This window comes from Chenopodium quinoa, unplaced genomic scaffold (genome assembly GCF_001683475.1).
Source record: "Chenopodium quinoa cultivar QQ74 unplaced genomic scaffold, ASM168347v1, whole genome shotgun sequence".
Classification (NCBI taxonomy): domain Eukaryota; kingdom Viridiplantae; phylum Streptophyta; class Magnoliopsida; order Caryophyllales; family Amaranthaceae; genus Chenopodium; species Chenopodium quinoa.
In genome coordinates, this window is record NW_018744143.1 from 534669 (window position 1) to 555017 (window position 20349).

Consider the following 20349-nt stretch of genomic DNA (forward strand, 5'->3'; position numbering starts at 1 on the left):
AATTTCATCATCTTCTTCATCAAAACTACTGTGAATTTCTTGCATAAATCCACCATTTTTGGGCAATTTATAAACTACCCTTTATTTTCTCTCTCCTCCAATGCTTACCAGCGTTCGATCTTCGAGCTTATACAGTAGCATCGATGGACTATCCCTGTTCTTAAGCGGCGGAAATGGCGGAAAGAGGGGATTTGGGGTGGGGATTGGACATGGCAGCCCCTTCCCCTTCCTTCCTCCTTGATTCAGGTGGGGTTTTGGGGTGGGGGTCAGTTCGGTGGCGGGTGGTGATGTAATGGTGGTGGACATGGAGGAATGGGGTGAGGTGGGAGATGAGGGATTAAAGAAAAAAATTTAAAAATAAAATAAAATCTAACCTGTAAAACAGGTTGAAGGTAAAAAGGACCATTTTGAGAATATGAGGTACAAATGTGAGATTATTTCTGAAATACGCTAAGGTGGAATTATTTTGAGAAAATGTGTCAAAGGTGGATTATTCTTTTCAATTTTTCCTAAAAAAAAATTAAGAGTTTTTTTTAAAAAAATAAAATTAAAAGTTTTATTAAAAAAATAAAAAATAAAAATAATAAACGAATTAAATAGAGTAGTTTCATAGTTTTTATCAACATGTTAGCGTGCAGCCCAGGGGTATTTTTTTGGTGCGCGTCCTTCCATTCCCTAACAAGGAAGTCAAGAGCTCGAACCCTCTCAACCCCCAGTCCGCCTCCTTGGCTCGTCGCTGCTGTACGGCCTGACCCCCACGGTACTTTATTTTGCTCCTCCTTGCTAGTTGCTACTCTACTTCAATACTTAATTCATTTAATCAGATTTATCTATTTTACATTCAATTGATAATTCTTGTTTTGCTAATTAGAAATATTATACAAGTGATTGAATAATTGATTTGTTGATTGTAAATTTGTAGAGTTAGAAACTTAGATTCTTGGCTGTTGGGGTTTATAATTGATGATTGTTGTTAAATTAATTTGATGTCTTAAATTGCCATTTTATTTGTGTGAAGTTGATTTATCGTATGAATGTTGTTTGATTTCAGTTTGTAAATGAGTTTAGAGTCTTTTTGGAAACGTGCGGGGAAGTCACAAAAATCCTCTGCTTGTTCTTCACCTAGTTCAAGGGATCCTCTTATGTATTAAATCTTTAATTAATGTATTTGCGTTCCTTTTTTTTTCTATTCCGAACCCACTGTTCGAAAATCCTGGATACGCCACTGACTGACCGATTGGTACTGTTGGAAGAAAGCGCATATCAAAGTTCGAATAGTAATCGAAAGTTGGGATTATTCAAAATAAATTGCCCAAAGTTAAAATTATTAAAGTGAATTTTTCCTATTATATTAGAAGTACAACCTTTGTCATTAGAATTATTACTATTATAATCCTGCATGTTGTATACTTTATGTTATACTAGGTACGGAGTAATATTTTACAGTGTGAAATCGAATTAATTTACTAAGTCAATATATCATATATTGAATATCTTTCATGTTTATGTCACAGAGATTTTTTTATGTCATTCTAATACATAGTATATAATTCCATTATTATAATTCTCGTGCAGCACAAGTGTAGATTAATTTTGCCATCTCAAGTAGGTTGTCAAATATTAGGAATTAAAGTCTGCAATTGGCTCATCAGTTTTCACGTGTAAGCGTCCTAGTATACTATAATCAGTTAATAACAAATAATTATAATTGTATCAAAACACAATTAACAACAAGATTCCAACTTATATAAATTGGAACACTGCAACTTAGTAGAACGTTATAAGTTATGATTTAAAGATAAATTCAACATTAATATTCCAAGTAATTAGCATAAAACCCTCTAAAATAATGCCTACTCAAAACCTCCCGGAGCTTTGGGATCTTCGACAGCCGTTGGTTGTCCCGGCTAATGGCAGATCTAATGGGCCAGAGAAGTTAACCATAGACGACATGCTCCTAAAATATTGCGGCGAGTTTGGTAAGTGGCAACTAAGACATTTTGTATTAACAAGCTTAGCTTGGGCCTTAGAGGCTTTTCATACAATGGTTATGATCTTTGCTGACCATGAGCCGCGGTGGTTATGTACTGGACCCGGTTGTCAAGTACAAGCCCAACTTTGTGAGCTGCCACCGGGCTCGTGGGATTGGGTTGATAGGCATCGCAGCTCTACCGTGTCTGAGTGGGGGTTGGTGTGTGGTGAGAAGTACAAGGTTGGATTGGTGCAATCTTTATTCTTCTTTGGTTGCATGATAGGTACATAACATATTCTCCCGTATCTTTAAGTTTGTTTGTTTGGCTGATCTTTTTTTTTTTCTTATTGAACTTTTTCACCCATTCATCTTATTCATGTTTTGCTCAATTTATTAGGTGGGTAAATGAAAAAAAAAAAAAAGAAATAAAAAAAATAGTGAGATTTGATTGATTAAAAAGTGAATTGAACAAGAAGTTAAACTATCATTATGGTAATGCAACACTTCTACTAGTATAATTGAAAATATTGTATTTTATGTTACTCGTATTATGTTTTTATTTATTTCATTCTTCTCACTTATTTTTAAATTTCATTCTTCTCATTTCCTTATGTTAAAATTAATTAAGGGATGGTTTTCTCCATCGCCCCTCCCCAGTGGTTGGGGGGTTCGATTCCTCACCTAGCCTTTCCATTCCTTTGATAAGGTGGGGGGTCAACCTTGTATCTTACTGTATAAAAATAAAATTTAAATTAATTATTAACTTGCTATCTTTTAAATATAATTCTATTCCTCAATGAATCTCAATTAAAAAATTATTAATAAATTTAATCACTACAATACAACAATGTGCTAATGTAACTGGTGCAAGTTACGAGTACAAATACAAAAAAAAAAAAAAAAAAAAAAAAAAAAGAAAGGGGGTGGGGGGAGGGAATATGCATTCAAATTTTCAAAAAATCTAATAAGATTGTTTTTGTATTAGTGAACATATAAAATAAAATACTTACTCTGTTTTTTTATAATTACATCATTTTCCTAAAACGGAAGTTTCACATTAGTTGCATCACTTTCCTCTTTAGTTAATAAACTCTCTCTATCTCTCTCCTATCACATGAATCAATTTTATTTATTCTCTCTATTTCTCCTATCTCCAAAAATTATCTAGAAGTCTGCGATTTGCAAAGTGATGCAACTTAAAAAACAAAGGAAGTATATGTAATATTTAAGGTAAATTAAGTCGAGTCGAATCTATAATGTACTACTCCAATGTTTAAGGCTTTGAGTCCTTTGATTAGGAATTGTGTAAGGTGCGCCAATGGAGGGACACAAAAGCACTTTTGTATTTGTGGCATGCTGACTGCTGTAAAATGGGCCGGCCTTTACAAATAGCTGCTTCCTAAATCCTATCCACTGTCTTATGTTTTTGGGCCAAAAAATTTGGGAAACAAAATAAAATTCATCTACTATTGTAAAATGAGTAACTATTTTATGCGCTATTTCAGCCTTCCAAGATTTATTTTTTTGTAACCAAGATGCTTATGAAATAACAATAGCAAGCAACTAAGCATACACTTTCATCCTAATGGCAACTTTAATCATTTTCAGGAGCAGGAATATTTGGCCATCTCTCAGATTCATCACTAGGAAGAAAAGGCTCGTTAACCATAATATGTCTATTAAATGGAATCCTCGGTTGCTTGACCGCCTTCTCTCCAAATTACGCCATCTACACCCTCCTCCGATTCCTAAGTGGCCTAGGCACGGGTGGTGTAGGCATGTGTGCCTTTGTCCTCGCCACTGAGCCCATTGGACCAACTAAACGCGGTGTTGCTGGTATGTCCGCCTTCTATTTCTTCTCCGCTGGCATTGCACTTCTCTCAGGAATTGCCTATGTTTTCCAATCTTGGAGATCTCTCTATATTGCATCGTCGATACCTTCAATAGTCTTCATAGCAATCATTGTTCCTTTCCTATCGGAATCACCTAGGTGGTACCTTGTACGTGGTAAAACAAAGGAAGCAATGAAAGTCATGCGACATATGGCATTGTCTAATGGTACGACAATACCACAAAACGTCGAGCTTATACTAGACGATGATGCTAACAAGAGCAACAACGTTGTAACACTAAAAGACGACGACACACTACTTGAAGAAGCAAGAGAGGTTATATTAAAGGGCTCTTTACTAGACATCCTAATGTTACCAATCACAAGAGTACGCCTTTTATTAGCTATTATGATCAATTTTTGTTGTGCAATTGTATATTATGGACTTAGTCTAAATGTTGTCAATCTTGACACCAACCTCTACATTAACGTACTACTAAACGCAATTTTTGAACTACCATCTTACACAATAACCGCGATAATGGCTGATAAGTTCGGAAGGAAGCCAGTAACAATAGGTACAATGTGGTTTAGTGGGGTGTTTTGTTTGTTAGGGAGCATAATAAAGAGCTATGGAATATGGAAGAATTTACAAATGTTATGTGGAATATTGGGAATTTTCGGTATGGCCGGAACTTATAATCTAATGTTCGTTTATACGATGGAGATGTTCCCTACGGTGGTGAGGAATACGGCCTTAGGATGTACCACACAAGCGTCACAAACCGGAGCAGCACCACTTGTGGTGATGATGGGTAGCACATTGCCCTTTGCCGTGTTCTCTGTATGTGGAATTGTTGGTGGTTTACTTTTGTTTAATTTGCCTGAAACTTTGAATCGGCCTTTGTATGATACAATGGCTGGTTTGGAGGAAGGTGAGGTTATTTTGAGCAATACATAAAGAGTTTTAGTCCCTTTGTTCCCTCTTCTTTAGTTCAATGTCACCTTTTTATTTTGGGTATTGGTTAATTTATATACTCTATCAGTACACTACAACTGTACAACCTTTAAGGCTGCATATAAAAGTATATAATACAACTCCTATATTGATATTAATTTAGGAATGCATGATAGAAGCACACTTTAATTAGTGTTATTTAAACTTAATTTTATCTTAGGATTGTAACTTTTATCTTCTTATATGCAGTCATAAGAATTGTATATATCATTTCCTTGTAATTTTTGTGAGAATGATTTGGTCATTTGGTGATTTATTGCCTCAGAATAGAAATGTAGAATTGAATCCTTAATATCTACTTGTTGACAATGTCAAGCATAGCGTTTCAATTTTCAAAGTTGCAAGTTGCAATTTGATTAATTTGTGTATGTACTCAATTCTAGTTCATACTTGATAATTGTAGATTGCTTCATAATAAATTGATTGACGGTAAACATTATTTATGAAACAACCTAAACCAAAATACAAAGTAGTTCATAGCTTGTTTATTGGACTTTTTTTTGTGTAACCATTGATTTTCCTTTCATTTTTCAAGGTAAACTGAAGGATGAATTTTTAAATGCGTTAAACGCAATTAAGTTATAGAAGTTATCATTCAAATGAAGTTTAATTTGACGATAAGTTAATATTTTGTGTTGTGATTAAGATTGAGTACTAATTGGGTCAATACTCAATTAATTAAATATGAAATAATCAAGTTTGAGTTATTTTGGCTTATGCAGTCATTACATTAATACAATTATGTATTGTATCTAAAATTCTTTTTACAAATTTGATCAAGAATCATGCAATTTGTAAATTTCTAGCCCAATTATTCTTATTAAAAGCAACCATCATAATCCCATTAAAGTTGTAATTTGGGGATTTATAACAAAAGAATTATGGGCAAGATGGAATTATGAATACAATCTCCACAAAAGAAATTTAGAGGACGTCATAAGAAAGAAAATTCAACTCCACCAATCACCATACACTTTCTATGGGACCAAATCTCTATATAACTTCACTGTTTACATGGCCCTCCTAAAGATTCGGTTCCAATTGTTCACAAGGAGCAAAATCATCACTCTTTTTCTATCGTTTTCAAGCTACTCTTCCAACTACATTATTTCCTATATATATATTAAAAAAAAAAATAAAAAAAAAAATCAATCACAAGTTTTCACCCTAAATCACACATTAATAAAGTACCATGCATTTACATATTCACACAAAGAATGGGGAGGCCATATATATCTTTAGCTGAGATTTGTTAGGGTACAAATTGCCAAATCCAATCACCCTCCATTTAGGTTTGAATTCGAAACTAACTTCTATTATTTGAATTTACAATTTGGTTGATTTACTATGATTATTATAATTATTATTTTTTTGGTGTGGGAGAAATTTCTTTTAATATACAATCACTCTTTGAAGTAAATTGGCTTTTCATATATGATTTTTTTTTTTTTTTTTTTTTTTTTTTTTTTTTTTTTTGCTTGATTGGTTTAATTAGGTAAATACAAATGTTCATTCAAATAAAAAAAAAACGTAAATACAAATGTGACTCTAAAATTATAAGTTTACTTCTATTTAGTTGTTAATGATGAGGTGATAGCAAAAGCTTTTTTAAGAAAATCGATTAAAATTACTCCTAAGATATAGTCAAATTTTATTTTTTCAATCCCAAGATATAGTCATCTTAAGCAAGCAATATTGCAACATTACTAGATATTTTGAATCTTGGACAGATGAATGCATCTAAAACTTTCACTTTGGTATTAATATTACTCCTCTTGCCTTATACAATATTATACATTTATGCTCATCTTTTAATTTTGAACTTGCGCTGAATGAGCAAATTGTCCAACAATGGCTAGTAAGAGCAAAATCAAATTGTCCATTTGTGAATATGAGCATATTGAGCAGCCGATTGTACCTTATAAGATATAACCGGTTATATGGCATATACATTGATGAATATATAGTTTTCAACATTGCGTGGGATAACTTTCCTCAAATAAGCAAAGAAAACTGCTTGACATATTCACAAATGGAAGGAGAACAGTAGCGCTGCTATTCATCCACCAAATTCACTTAATTACAGATCTCACAAGGTGTGATTAAGATACAAAGCGGATAATTATGATCAAAACATGAAAGGAGCTGCAGAAAAAGCTGAGAAGACCATCGGAAGAGGTTCTCGGCTGTTAACCATACAATATATGAAATATGTTAGATAAAATTAAGATCCATGATACCAAAATACAAAGTACTATTTAAACCACGTAAAATTTCCCATAAAACATCGCTAATTAAACGTAGCTTGTACTCCCTCTGTCCCTTAGCGCGAGTAGACAACATTATATTATTGTAAGTTTTTTCAAATTAAAATTAGACTCGTTACTTTCAATAAAATAACGTAGCATAATATCTCATATAGTCATATTACATCAAGTGATACCTTTCATCATCATTTTGAAATAAGAAAACATTAGTATGGTACAAAGTATATAAAATTCGTGCTCGTTATTAGCAGATTAATTAGTGGCATTACTTAATTTGAACCTTCATATATCTGCTGTCTTTATCATTCTAGAAATTTTCTTATACATAGTTAAGGCTGCTAATTATGTATTGGTGCAATTATTTGATTGGATAAGGATAAGAAAGTCAATTGTTTTGCTAACCTACCTTGTTTGACTAATTAGACATCGCAACTCTCAATTTGATCTGATATAGTAATCTAATACTCCGTACTTTGTATAATATTTAAGCATACATGCCAATATTTTCAGCGTGTTGTAGTTTTGAGAAAAAACGAACCAAATATTTTCGTATATCCTTATTTCTTTAAAAAATTATAAATACAAGTATGAAATAAACTTTAATGGACAACTTGATGAACCCTTTAACAATTTTTATCACTTATACGTAAAATTAGTTCATCAATCCCCCATGATTCATGATTTAATACTTTATCATTTACACTTGATACTGAATCCTGTGACATGTTAACGTTATATGAACTGGCAACAAGAAAAAGTCTACTATATTACACATTTTCATCATTAATTAACTCTTTGTGCACATCAAAGACGGATTATGCTCGTAAATATGTCAACATCAAATGTTTGGTCATGTGAAAAGGAGATTAGAATTACATGAGAAGAAACAAGTCAACAAATCAAAGTGAGGTACTCCATTTTTTTATGTCAATAAGATATATTGAATTATTTTTGAATCATATGCAATAGGTGTCTATGTATGATTTTAGCATGATGACTCAATGCCTTTGATTTATCCTTTATTATATTTCAATCCAATTATTCGGCTCATATTATTTATAAAGTATGAATGCTTTTATTTAATTCTTGGAGAATTTAAATCATTTTGACTAGTTCAAATGACAAAGTGAAAGAAAAAATCTATAAATATTTTTCTTTCTAGTCTAGAGAAAAATGTTGAAATCAAGTGTAGATAATAATCTCGAGGGCCTTAACCATACCATAATATATAAAATATAAAAAATAAAAATAAAAACTATATGTAAAAGGACTTGTAGAAAACGTTAAAAACATATTAGTTGAGTAAAAGGTTGAAGGTTTAAACCTTAATCCACTATTACTATTTTTTATCGGCAACCTAATTGTTTATCAAATCTTACATATTGTGACATGTTAATGTAATCTGATCCACATATGAATGACAAACTAACTAGAATTTGCATATCCAAACAGCTGATTGTATCCAACTGTCATAACATATCCGATATGAGGAGTATCTACACAAATTTCCATTATTAGTATTAAAACAAACAAGTACTTCCTCCGTTTTTTTTTATTGCATCATAGGGGTTTTGGAGGCAAAATTTGGTAGTGGGAAAAAGTAAGAGAGAGAAACGTAAAAATACAAAATTGTCCATGTAATGTAAGATAAAATAAAAAGTAAATGTGAAAAAGTAAGGGTATGTTGGGTATTTGCAGTGTGAACATAGATATTTTTTATCCTAAAAAGGAAATGATGCAATAATAAGTAAACTTCCTAAAGTAGTAAGTGATGCGATAAAAAAAGAACGGAGGAAGTATTTGGAATCACCATCCCAAGGTCAAACCTTCTCCACTTCCTTCCAAAATATATCCACCAAAACGCTAACAAAGGCGCACTACATAAAAGTTGATAGATTCTATTTTCGGGACTATTCTCTTCCACATTTTACTCGTGCTAAAATAAACCTACTAAGAATACTAGTTTTTGGACATGTAAATGATGTAACACACAAAATTTGAGCTATCTCATTTTTATTCACAATAACAGAAAATTAAGAGTTTTAGAGATTTTTAGTCTTTGATACATGGTTATAACTTGTGATTTAATAATAAGAAAATAATACAAAATGTACTTATTTAAGAAAAGTCTCATGATGCCAATATATATATGGTAATGCACTAATGCATGCATAAAGCAAATTTGTGTATAGTAATCTTTGTGGTTTTCTACAAATTCAAATACAGAGTACATATATCCACTATCATTACACATGGAGTATTTTCTATTTGCACCAACCAAACAACTTGTAAAATACGTATTATTTTTATTTTTATAAAATAAACCTTGAAATGACATGAAAATTACAAAATAATTTAATTAATTGATTAGTACATCATTGTTTTCATATTAATGTTGCCTTGTTATAAGTGGTTTGCTCATCTTCTCTCACTATAGTAGTTTTCTGAACTTATAGTTCTTGTATTATTAGAAGTTATCGTTTCTTCCAACTTGGCGATGGAGAAATAATTCAATTATGATGTGAGAGGTTCTTAATTTCAACAAGAATACGACAAAATTATTAGGTAGTAAGTTTTGTACAACAAATATATGCACACACAATTAGGTTCTATATTGGGTAACTATGTTTAAAAAATAAGGTAACACTCACAACCTTTGTTAACCAAATAATAACTTCCGCAATTTATGTTGATCATGTACTTATGTATGTGTTTGACACTATTGTCACGTTCAACCTTTCATATGCGTGTTACCTCACATATATCTACATTAAATTATTTCATGCTATATGGAATCCAATTTTTAACTACAATTTGTAAAACTTAGAACTCGTTCTAACCCTTATGACACGAAAATGATGCAACAATTTACAAGAATGACTTGTTATTGAGATCGGATGCATATATTTTGTCCGTTAGCATTGACCATATTTGTTAGCTCCTAAGATCAGATAAAAATTGTCAAAAAAAGATCAGATAAAAGTTCAATTCAAATCAAGTGAATTTCAACGAATTAAAATCTAATTTAATATTAGATGAAAACGACCAATAAAAGGATAGGTTTAAATAATTCATTCATTTTACTCCAACTAAAGACATACAAATGTTAATTACAGTTGTTATTATTATAATTATTATTATTTTTTTTAATTGAGATGATGAAAACCAATTTTTTTTTTTTTATTTAAAAAAAAAATTATAATGATATTACTATTAAATTATAATGTCAAGGAAGGGGTTAATGATCCATACCCAAAATTATCATGGGAGCGAGAACGAGCATTGACCTCGACCGAGGACGAACCACACCGCTTGACATTCCTCGGAGACGCCGGTTTCCGGCTAACCGGCTTCTGCAGAGTCACCGAGACAGCGTTATCCTCCGATATTGCAAAAAGCGAGGGCTTCCAATCCGCCGAGGAGCCCCTAGTGGGAGCTCGTTTACGACGTCGGTTAACAAGGGAGCGTGTCTCCTCCGTCTTCGGGGTCGGAGGAGACGTAGGCTCCTCTTCATCATTAGAAGAAGAAGAAGGGTTTATCATGGTGCAACAAGTTACACATTCAAAGAGAAACCTCATCTTCTTTTTTAGTCTTTTTTGTGTTCGTTTAGTTGAAGAGGAGGAAAAAAAAATGAAGGGGTGGATGAAGTTATATATTGTGAATGTTTAGAGAGATTTCATTAAATGTTGGTAAATCTTGGTGATCACCTTGATTATGAAATTATGATTGTATGAAAGATTGTGAATTTTTTGAGGATTTTTTATTTGCTTTAATAATAGATCAAGATTTTTTAAGTGGATATTACTTTTCTTTTCTTTTATTTTTTACAAAAAAGAAATGTAAAGTGTGTGTTGTAGGATTGGTTCGAATTTGCTATCAAGAAAATGACGTGCTACAATATTTAATGATCTAGGGCCTGCTTGGAAATTATATTTTACAAAATTAATTTTCTAGATAGAGAAAACTTAATTATTGGGACAATTTTCTTAATAAAACAAGTTTAACAAGATTACAATAAATATTGTACATTAAGATTTAAGATATAAAGTTACCTTAAAATAATCAAAAGTTACCTTGATACTTTGTTTAAATTCAAAAGTATCATATTTTTATAAAATAATGTATTGTACTTCTCATTAATTTATGTTTAATTTTCTTCGTTTTTTATTTAGTTGCAACGTTTTGACTTTCACCCATTTAGGCCAATGCTTAGTTTCAACCTTTTATATTTCTAAAATTATAGATAAGTAAGAAGTTTTTTTTTTTTTTTTTTTTTTTTTTTTTTTTTTTTTTGAGAAAAAGTAAGAAGTATTTTAAAAATAGATATTATGAGAATACTTCGTATAAAGTGAGATGAATCTACAAAAATCTCACATGTTTATAAATTAACAAAGGTGGTTAATAGAATAATGTGAATTGTGTTAATTTCTAAATGTTACAGGTAAAAGAGAACGAAGAAAGTTTATATAAAGGTGATCGTATAACACTCTTTATCAAAAATACCCCTTATAAATCACCTCTTAATCAATTTACAATGTAAAAAATCATAATATCACATGGCTAACCTAATTTAAGCAAGCTAAAAGTTACCCCAAATTTGATTTAGGGTGTGTTCTGTTCACCTGATTTTTACTTATCTGAACTTATCTGAATTTATCCGAACTCATCTAAACTTAACTGAACTTATCAGAACTTATTAAAACTTATTTTAGTTGTAATTTGAACTTGGGTAACCCTTATCAGAACTTATTTTTTCTGAATTGGACTTATTTTTCCTGAACTAAACTAATATGAACTTATTAGACCTGAAATAAGTGAAAATAAAGTGAACAGAACAGGCCCTAAGGGCTTGTTGTCTTCACCTTATAAAAATAAGTTCAGATCAGTTCAGATAAGTTACAATAAGATCCAATAAGTTTAATTAAGTTCCAATAAGTTAAATAAATTCTAATAAGTTCCAATAAGTTCTAATTAAGTCTAAAAATAAGGTCTAATAAGGTCCAATAAGTTTCAATAAAGTCCAATAAATTCTAATAAGTATAATATGGTCAGATAAGTTCAGATAAGGTTAGTTAAGTTCAGATCCAATAAGGTAAAGAGAACACACCCTAACAGTGTGTTTGGATAAAGAAATTGAAAAGAAAAGAAGGGGAGGGTAGAAAGATGAGCTTTCCTTCCAAATCTCTCCATTGTTGGAGAGATTAATTTCTTACAATTTAATTTCTCCATTCCCCCCCCCTCCAATTCCTTTCTTTCCTCATTTGTTATCCAAATGAAATCCCTCCATTTTTCTTCCCTTTCTTTCCCTCCATTTCCTTCAATCCAAACACAGTGTAAAAGTTAGATTAGTAATTTATTTGTTTTTGCTAAGCCTTTGACTTGGTTTCTTGCTTAGCATTAATTTAAGTCAGTTTATTTATTTCAAATCAATAATTAATCTCTTAGGATTCAATCGACCCTTAGCTTACATGCCACTACATAGTAGGAATTGTTAAGTATCAATCTTGAGTATACCCGGTATAATCAATGCAAAAGTGTTTGGAATGTTAGTAAATTTGAAATTTATCATTAAACTTGTTTGAGGATTTATCTTACACTTTGAGTATATTCCTTGTATGACTAAGTCAAAACATAATCAAAGATAAAATGAAATAGTACGGAGGTAATAATAGAGTAACTTGGAGGATATGGCAATGCTTTGGAAGAAAGCTGTTTTACTCATATACTTGGAAGTAGTTGTTAGGTGTTGTAGAAATGTAGACAGGATGGAATCTCTGACCTATTGACAATAATAATTGTGTTATTGGTTGTATGAAGTTAACAACTTCGTGCTGTTATTGTTATAGTATTAAGTTCCGTATCTATCCAATAGCGTTACATACTTCTTCTTTACAGGTGACATATTTCATTTAGGCACGTTTGACAATGTTGCACGCTTTTAAATGCAAATATATTTAATTATGTATTAGGAAAAATTATAAAAATTTGATATTTAAAAAATAGATGTTAAGAAGAATCTAATGAGATCTCACATATGTATTTTTTAGCACTAAATCACAAAATCAAGTCAAAATAAGTTATGTGAGTTATGTAAATAATGCACAAAGTCAAAATGTATCCACTTAAAAAAAACGAAGGAAGTACGAAATAATTTAATTTCATGTTAGTGATTATTTTATTTATATAGTAATTCGGTTTCTAAAGACTACATATAAAAATTATATTTAAATCATCAAATGGTAGTACTGGGTAATATATTTAGAAAATGGAAGACATTATTATGTATTAATCAGTAAGACACGAAAAATATTAAAGACTAATCTAACTACATATTAAATAAAAGAATTAGTTTATATAATTGTAAAAAATGATCGATGTCACAGTTGATTCGCCACGTCGATTTAGCCTAAGGAGTATTCGTGAACTGAGAGAGTAAGGCCAAATTAAGGATGCGATTTGATTCGTCACGTCGGTTTATGAATTGCTAAACAAATACTTATTGTTAGCAATATAATTGAAACCAACATTAGATAGGCGTTGTTAAGTAGATTTATCAGTCACCTAGCTAAATAGTTGTACTGCCTTCATATCAAGGGAACAATAACGAATTTTCTTTTGATTTGTTTTTTGTTGCTTGATTATTGCATTCAACCTTCAAAACTAATAAAAGTAAATTACATTTAATTTAACATGAACGTGAAAAGCTACATGTGAATAGTTCTTTACTTCCATTTAAGATATTATTTGTGGACAACAAAAATACCATATTCATTAGGTTAGAAATTGGACAAGAAAATGCCGTGTTAAATAGGGAAATACATGGGTGTAATTACTCTCCAGAACAATAGTATCCAGGTTTTACGTCAACTTAAATTAGCTTGATTCCTATTGTGTTTGTTCTTTTGAAAGGGACTTGAGTGAATTTCTACTAATTAACGAATTAAATTCTTTGTTTTCATGTCCCTCCAGGTGTGGATGATCGATGGAGCATTCACAAACATGTGCCAGCTCACACATCGCACACATTGCATACTCCTAGGTACTATCGGGTGCACCTACGACACTTTTATAGTTCTATGCGCGATTAAATGTATGTGTAACACGTTGTGTCAGTTGTGTGTCTAGGACTCTAGGGTGTGTGCATTATAATCGTTAACGTGTATCTTTATGATTTCAAGTATATCTTAGTGATTATGATTAGGGGTGTACACCGGTCCAAAACCAGACCGGACCTGGACCGGACCTGTTTGGACCGGGGACCTGAATTGGGTAATTATGAGGACCGGGGACCGGACCTGAATTAACAGGTCCGGTTCCGGGCCAGACCTGAAAAATCAGGTCCGGTCCGGGTTTGGACCTGAATGGACATGTTTTGTGTCTTTTTCGTTTTTTTTTTTAATACAAAACCTGTTGGACCTGCATATGGACCTGTTTTGTGATTTTTAGACCTGTTGCATAATTTAATAATTACATACAAGCCAAAATTATCAATTACAAAACTACATAAAGTCTATAAAGTCCCGATTCTCAAACACCAAAAATACAAATGAGTCCACCGAAAATACAAATAAGTCCACGAAAACTCATAAAATTACATAAATTCTCTTAAGTCTCAACTCTCAAGTACTAGGAATACATAAATTCTCCAAAGAGTTGTTTTCCCTTTGATCGCGTGATTCACACTAATGAGTCCACGAAAACAACTTCATCGTCTACATCGTTAGATTCACCACGTTGCACCTCTAAATAAAATACAATATAGAATATATTAATGATTGATAACAATGAAATAATAAATTTAGTGTAACAAAATTTCAAATACATAAAATTATTACTACCTTTCTCTATTTCCTCTAACTCTTTCAAATTTTCTTCCACATCAACAATTGGCACTTCCTTAGCTCTAAGCCAATCTTGTGTGCAAAGTAACGCTTGAACCATCTTCAATACAAAAATATTACACAAATATGTATAAACAAAGTCATATTAAGATATAAACAAACTTGATTTTATAAAATAAAAAGATAACGATGCATTACCTTAGGAGTTAAAGAACTCCGAAATGGATCTAGAGTACGACCTCCCGTACTAAAAGCAGATTCCGATGCAACGGTCGACAATGGGATGGCTAGTATGTCACGTGCCATGCGATTAAGAATCACATAACGCTGACCATTCTTACCCCACCATGTCAATGCATCTTGTTCTTCCTCCTCCGGCCCTAATTGATCATTTAAGTACCTATCCAACTCACTTATCGCATACCCACTTGTCCCCTTCAATCGTTTTGCTCTTTCTTTTAGTTTCCTCACATAATCGGAACCCACTCCTTTACTATTACCAATATCCATTGACATATTATCTCCACAATCTGGAATATTAGAAGTAGCATACATTTTTCTATATTCCTCAAATAAAGAGTAAGCGAACTCCTTCACATCATTAGCAAGTTTTGTATCCTTTTCCGGTCCATGCATATCCGTTAGTGTCAATTCAACAATGACCATCTTAGAGTGAGGGTCGAGAAGAAGAGCAACATAAATGAACTTATTCATCTTATCCACATCCCCCCAATACTTATCAAACTTTTTTTTCATTGCAATGGACATGGCTTGAAAATTCAAGTCCTCACTTTGTTCCCAATTATTCAACATATCATACATAGAAGCAATTTCTCCTAAACCTTTATTAGCTGTCACATAATGGGAACCAGAAATTCGTTTAGTTAACAGATAAAACCCCTCTAGAAACAAAACCAACCTCTCCACTTTTTCCCAATCTTCGGGTTCGGGAGGCCTTTCATTGTCATTCAAATCCTCTCCATCAGGAAGAGATAACCCACTAAAAACACGTCGAAACTTCAAAGCCGTTTCCAACATTATGTATGTGGAGTTCCAACGAGTGGGGACATCAAAGGATAAAGAAGATTTTGAATCTATGTTTGCTTTTTGCACAAGATCTTTGAATCTAAGTATTCTTGCAGGGGAATTCTTAACATATTTCACAGCATTTCTAACTCTATCAATGCACACACCATGTTCTCTAATACCATCCCACACAATTAAATTAATGATATGAGCAATGCATCTAACATGAAGATTTTTTCCATCATTTATACATCCTGTTCTTCTAACCATTCTACTCAAGTGTGCACAAGCAACATCATTTGAAGAAGCATTATCAACAGTGACAGTAAAAAGTTTATCATCAATACCCCAATACTCTAAACATGCCTCAACTGCTTTTCCAATAGCCTCTCCTTTATGAATAGAAATTGGACAAAAATTTATGATCTTTTTATTCAATTTCCAGTCATTATCAATGAAATGAGCTGTAAGACACATATAATTAATTCTTTGTATTGAAGTCCAAGTATCAGTGGTCACAGAAATTCTTTGACATGTCTTAAACATTTATCTCAATTTCTCTTTTTCACTATAATACAACTTTAAACAATCACGAGCAATGGTAACACGAGATGGAATGTGAAATTGTGGACATGCAACTTGCACAAAGTGCCTAAAACCGGGTTTTTTCACATGCTTAAATGGTAACTCATCAACAATAATCATGTGAATCAATGCCTCTCTAACATCATTCAAGTTAATAATCCTACTCCCACACTTTAATTCACTACTCTCATGTTCTTGATCAAAATACAATTTAGTTTGCTTTTCTTTGCCCTTTTCTTTTTCTATATTAATAGGATTACCGAGACATGATTCTGCATGGTTTTTAACATTTTTTGAACCATTAAGATTACCATCAGCAGCAAAAGTTTTAGGACAGAACTTACATTCACCTCGTAGTTTTCCATTCTCGACGTACTCTAAGTAATATTTCGAATACTCAGCTTTCCTCTTACTTTTTCTGTTCCATATATATTCCCGCCCCGCTTTTAGCTTCTTATCAGGAGGCAAAGTAGATTGCAATTCTTCCATATCCTTTTCAGAAAGTGGTTGTGACGTTTGTTCAGAAAAAGAAGCAGACCGTTTGGATTGAGAGCTCTCCATCTACAATATAATTATATACAATATAAGTAATTTTAAAGTAACAATTATATACACATACCATTTTATAAAAAAATTTAAGAGCAACTTACATTGCAAGAATAAGAATCCGTGGTTCCTTGACTTCCTTCACTCCCTGCAAGAATAAAAACAAAAATAAGAACCCCTGAACTACACACAGGTTAGCCAACTTATTTAATCTTAATAATCCGAGTCCATACTTTTAGCAGCCTAGCAGGAATAAACACAAATTTTAAAGTATAAGTTAGCTTAAAAAGTGTCCATATATACACATTAGAAATATCAATACACATTAGAAATACTTTCAACTTTATGAAATTTATGTTAAGAAAAAAATGAGAGAACATTATAAACCTTTAACTTCCATTTAAAAGGTTTCAAAAAAAAAAAAAAAAAAAAAAAACTACAGTGAAGAGGGTTTAAGTATTTCATACAAGTTTTTCAAATGTAAATAGAATTTCTTGTCCAATTCTCCTTGAATTCATACCTTATAAATTAATGATGCAAAATTTTAACATTGGGAAAAATTGTTTTCCACCATTCACAAACCAAACAAAGAAAAATGGAAAAGATGAGAAAATTATTTTCCAGGAAAACATTTTATCTCAAACCAAAACTAAAGAACAAACAACTACAAACAAAAAACTTGTAGGTTTAAACTAAACTACTACAAACTGGAAAAATAAAGTTAGGTAGAAAACTAAAGTTGAGTTCGGTTGAAAATGTGCACTTAGTGGCATATTACGTCATATAGGATCCACATAGGAATTTCTTCGATGCCAATTGATAATGTTTTTAACTTTTAAAAGGGATGACACTAGCTGAAGGTCATAGGTAATAACATGTTTCAGCACTTGCATTTAAAAGGCGGATAGCAGGGAAACCGTAAACTCAACAGCCTCGCATTCTAAAAAAAAAAATCATCATTCTTCTAAAAAAAAACCACTAAAATATGCCTGAAAACAGTCAAAAATCAAGAAGTTAATTATTTTGAACTAAAATGGATCCTCTTTATTATCATCAATATGTCTAGGCCAGAAGTTTTCCTCTTCTTTTCCTCTTATCCCTCCTTACAAAGCCTCTTCAAACTTACCTTGCTTACTGCAGCATTGATCCTTTTCCTTGTATTATCCTTCAAGACGTACTTATATAAGCTTGATAATTGCTACCTCATTATTCTATGGATCGAATTGGTAGTGCAGTATGGGCAAAGGCAGCACTTCCCCCTCATTACCACCCTCGTATTCTCTTTCATCTGTCCAGCTCCTATATTTCACTACTTTTACCCTTCTATCATACTCCTCTGTATTTGGCCTTCCTTCAAGATCTTAATCTGTCGGGTTTTTTGCTGCAACAGGACCAACAATAGGCAAAACCAAGCACCCCATCTCCACTCCCGACAACCCCATCAACATTCACAATTTTCCATCCAGCCATCCCAAAAACCCCAGCTCACCACCCCAACCCACCCCACCCCACCCCACTGCCACCCCTTAACCCTTAACCCCCACACACCAGAACCGTACCACCGTAACCCCACCATAACCCCACCCCAACCCACCCTACCACACAAATTTTCGCACTAAATTAATCTTAATAATCATAATAAACACAAAATTTCGAACTAAATTTCGCACTTGAACCCTAAACCCTAAACTTCTTAATTCTTATGAACCCTAAACTCAAAAAAAACCAAAAAAAAAAAAAACAGAAATTCGAAAGAGATGAACTAAAAATAAGAAATTCAACATGCAAACATCAAACAATCATTAAAAGCAATTGAAAATTTGAAACAAGAATAAACATATAAATTCTCACACTTAATTTATTATTTCGAATTAAAAATACCAAAATTATAAGCAAATACTTACCAGATATTATCGGTGTGCATCGCCTGAGAGAATGAGGGAGGTGTCGGCAGTGGGCGGTGACCGGAGCGAGTTGGGACAGCCGGACAGCCGCGTTGAGAAGTTGAGATTGAGGGAGGCTGAGAGAATCAGTTTGGGCTTAGGGAGTTAGGGTTAGAACTTAAAAATATGAAAGAGATTGAGGGAGGCTGAGAGAATCAGATATTTTCTTTCTTTCTTTCTTTTTTTTTTTTTTTTAATTACGATTTTCCCGGGTTTCAGGTTCGGACCTGAAAACCCCGGGTTTGGACCGGGTCCGGACCGGGACCGGGAACCTGGATTTTTAAGAATCGGGACCGGACCTGAATCAACAGGTCCAGGTCAGGTCCGGTCCGGTTCAGGTCGGTTCAGGTCCGGTTTCAGGTCCGGGCCAATTTTTGTACACCCCTAATTATGATAGCCTTTAATACTCATATGTAACATTATAAATAGTTGTATCAATTCATAACAACAATCAAGGTTTCCAACCTTCTCTTCTCATGTAGTAATTGTAGATAAAGTTCACTTCAAGGATTATAATAAGCTCATATATATCATATAGGTTGCGTTTGATTCAACTTATATTAATATAAGCTCATATATTTGATAAATTGAGTTCAGATGAATCAAAATAAGTTCAGATCAGAATTTAATTCATATATTAAGTACAAAATAAATAACTTAAATTTAACGAAGTATAAAGCTAAAGATTATCTAATACTTGTATAAGCTTTAATCTATAATTATTATGTACTCGTATTCTCTAAAAAGAAATATTGTTAATTATACAGCAATGTGTATTCGACCTATCTTTTCACTAGTTTATAAAGACTTAAGAGTAGATGTTACTGTATTATTTTCTAAAAAATCTTACGTACACATGCCCAATTTGGTTAATACTAAAAATAATACATGAAGTAACATATATGTCACATACATTTTACATAGTGCATGTTTATTTGTCTGTGTGGGCATACAACAATGGAGCGCCAACACAAAGATAGGAGCAACGTGGTACACACTCACCTAAGCCTAACTGTCACTTTAACCTCTCATTCATTTTTTGATAGTTTAGCGTTACATAATTGCCTTCCCGACAAGGCAGCAACAGAAAATAATTATCTATGCAACTATGCAAGTACCTAAAACTGTTAGATATTTTGGAGGACTAATCGACATGAAGTACTACCTCCCTTTTAAAACTGTTAGATTCAATAACTCACGCTTCGGTTCCATCAAATATTGATTTCTCAAGGTGGTGACTAGAAGAACCCTTAAATAGTTGATAGCTACAATTCTCAACTTATTTGTCCATAATCCATATAATCTTAGTCGTCCTTTCTA

At 32.4% G+C, this 20349-nt stretch overlaps 3 protein-coding genes across 4 annotated transcripts; 1 reads left to right on the forward strand and 2 right to left on the reverse strand.

Moving 5' to 3' along the window:
* The first annotated feature begins 559 nt into the window (after window positions 1–559).
* On the forward strand, window positions 560–5072 carry LOC110693158 (organic cation/carnitine transporter 4-like). Of its 2 annotated transcripts, none has more exons than XM_021870280.1 (2): window positions 560–760; window positions 3581–5072. In XM_021870280.1, the coding sequence occupies exons 1-2, from the start codon at window positions 625–627 to the stop codon at window positions 4762–4764; spliced, it is 1320 nt and encodes a 439-aa protein (XP_021725972.1). In that variant the 5' UTR covers window positions 560–624; the 3' UTR covers window positions 4765–5072. The 2 variants fall into 2 exon arrangements, with proteins under 2 accessions (XP_021725972.1, XP_021725973.1); XM_021870281.1 differs by lacking the exon at window positions 560–760 and adding an exon at window positions 1441–2255.
* Window positions 5073–6556: 1484 nt separating this feature from the next.
* Window positions 6557–10845, reverse strand: LOC110693160. Its single transcript, XM_021870282.1, has 2 exons — window positions 10341–10845; window positions 6557–7007 (listed from the first exon to the last, which is right to left on the reverse strand). Exons 1-2 carry the CDS (start codon window positions 10664–10666, stop codon window positions 6950–6952), a joined length of 384 nt encoding a protein of 127 aa, XP_021725974.1. The 5' UTR covers window positions 10667–10845; the 3' UTR covers window positions 6557–6949.
* Window positions 10846–16498: 5653 nt separating this feature from the next.
* LOC110693161 (zinc finger BED domain-containing protein DAYSLEEPER-like) lies at window positions 16499–19245 on the reverse strand. The gene is made up of 3 exons (XM_021870283.1): window positions 18991–19245; window positions 17191–17234; window positions 16499–17101 (listed from the first exon to the last, which is right to left on the reverse strand). Exon 3 carries the CDS (start codon window positions 17099–17101, stop codon window positions 16502–16504), a length of 600 nt encoding a protein of 199 aa, XP_021725975.1. The 5' UTR covers window positions 17191–17234; window positions 18991–19245; the 3' UTR covers window positions 16499–16501.
* Window positions 19246–20349: the final 1104 nt, after the last annotated feature.

What these genes read in the sequence shown, in the direction of transcription:
- LOC110693158 (XM_021870281.1), top strand. Translation starts at nt 1,850, where the DNA reads ATGCCTACTCAAAACCTCCCGGAGCTTTGGGATCTTCGACAGCCGTTG. An exon ending in CTTCTTTGGTTGCATGATAG is followed by an intron (nt 2,256 to 3,580) that starts GTACATAACATA and finishes AATCATTTTCAG; the next exon opens with GAGCAGGAATATTTGGCCAT.
- LOC110693160 (XM_021870282.1), bottom strand. Translation starts at nt 10,666, where the DNA reads ATGAGGTTTCTCTTTGAATGTGTAACTTGTTGCACCATGATAAACCCT. An exon ending in CGCTCCCATGATAATTTTGG is followed by an intron (nt 7,008 to 10,340) that starts GTATGGATCATT and finishes TATGGTTAACAG; the next exon opens with CCGAGAACCTCTTCCGATGG.
- LOC110693161 (XM_021870283.1), bottom strand. Translation starts at nt 17,101, where the DNA reads ATGGAGAGCTCTCAATCCAAACGGTCTGCTTCTTTTTCTGAACAAACG.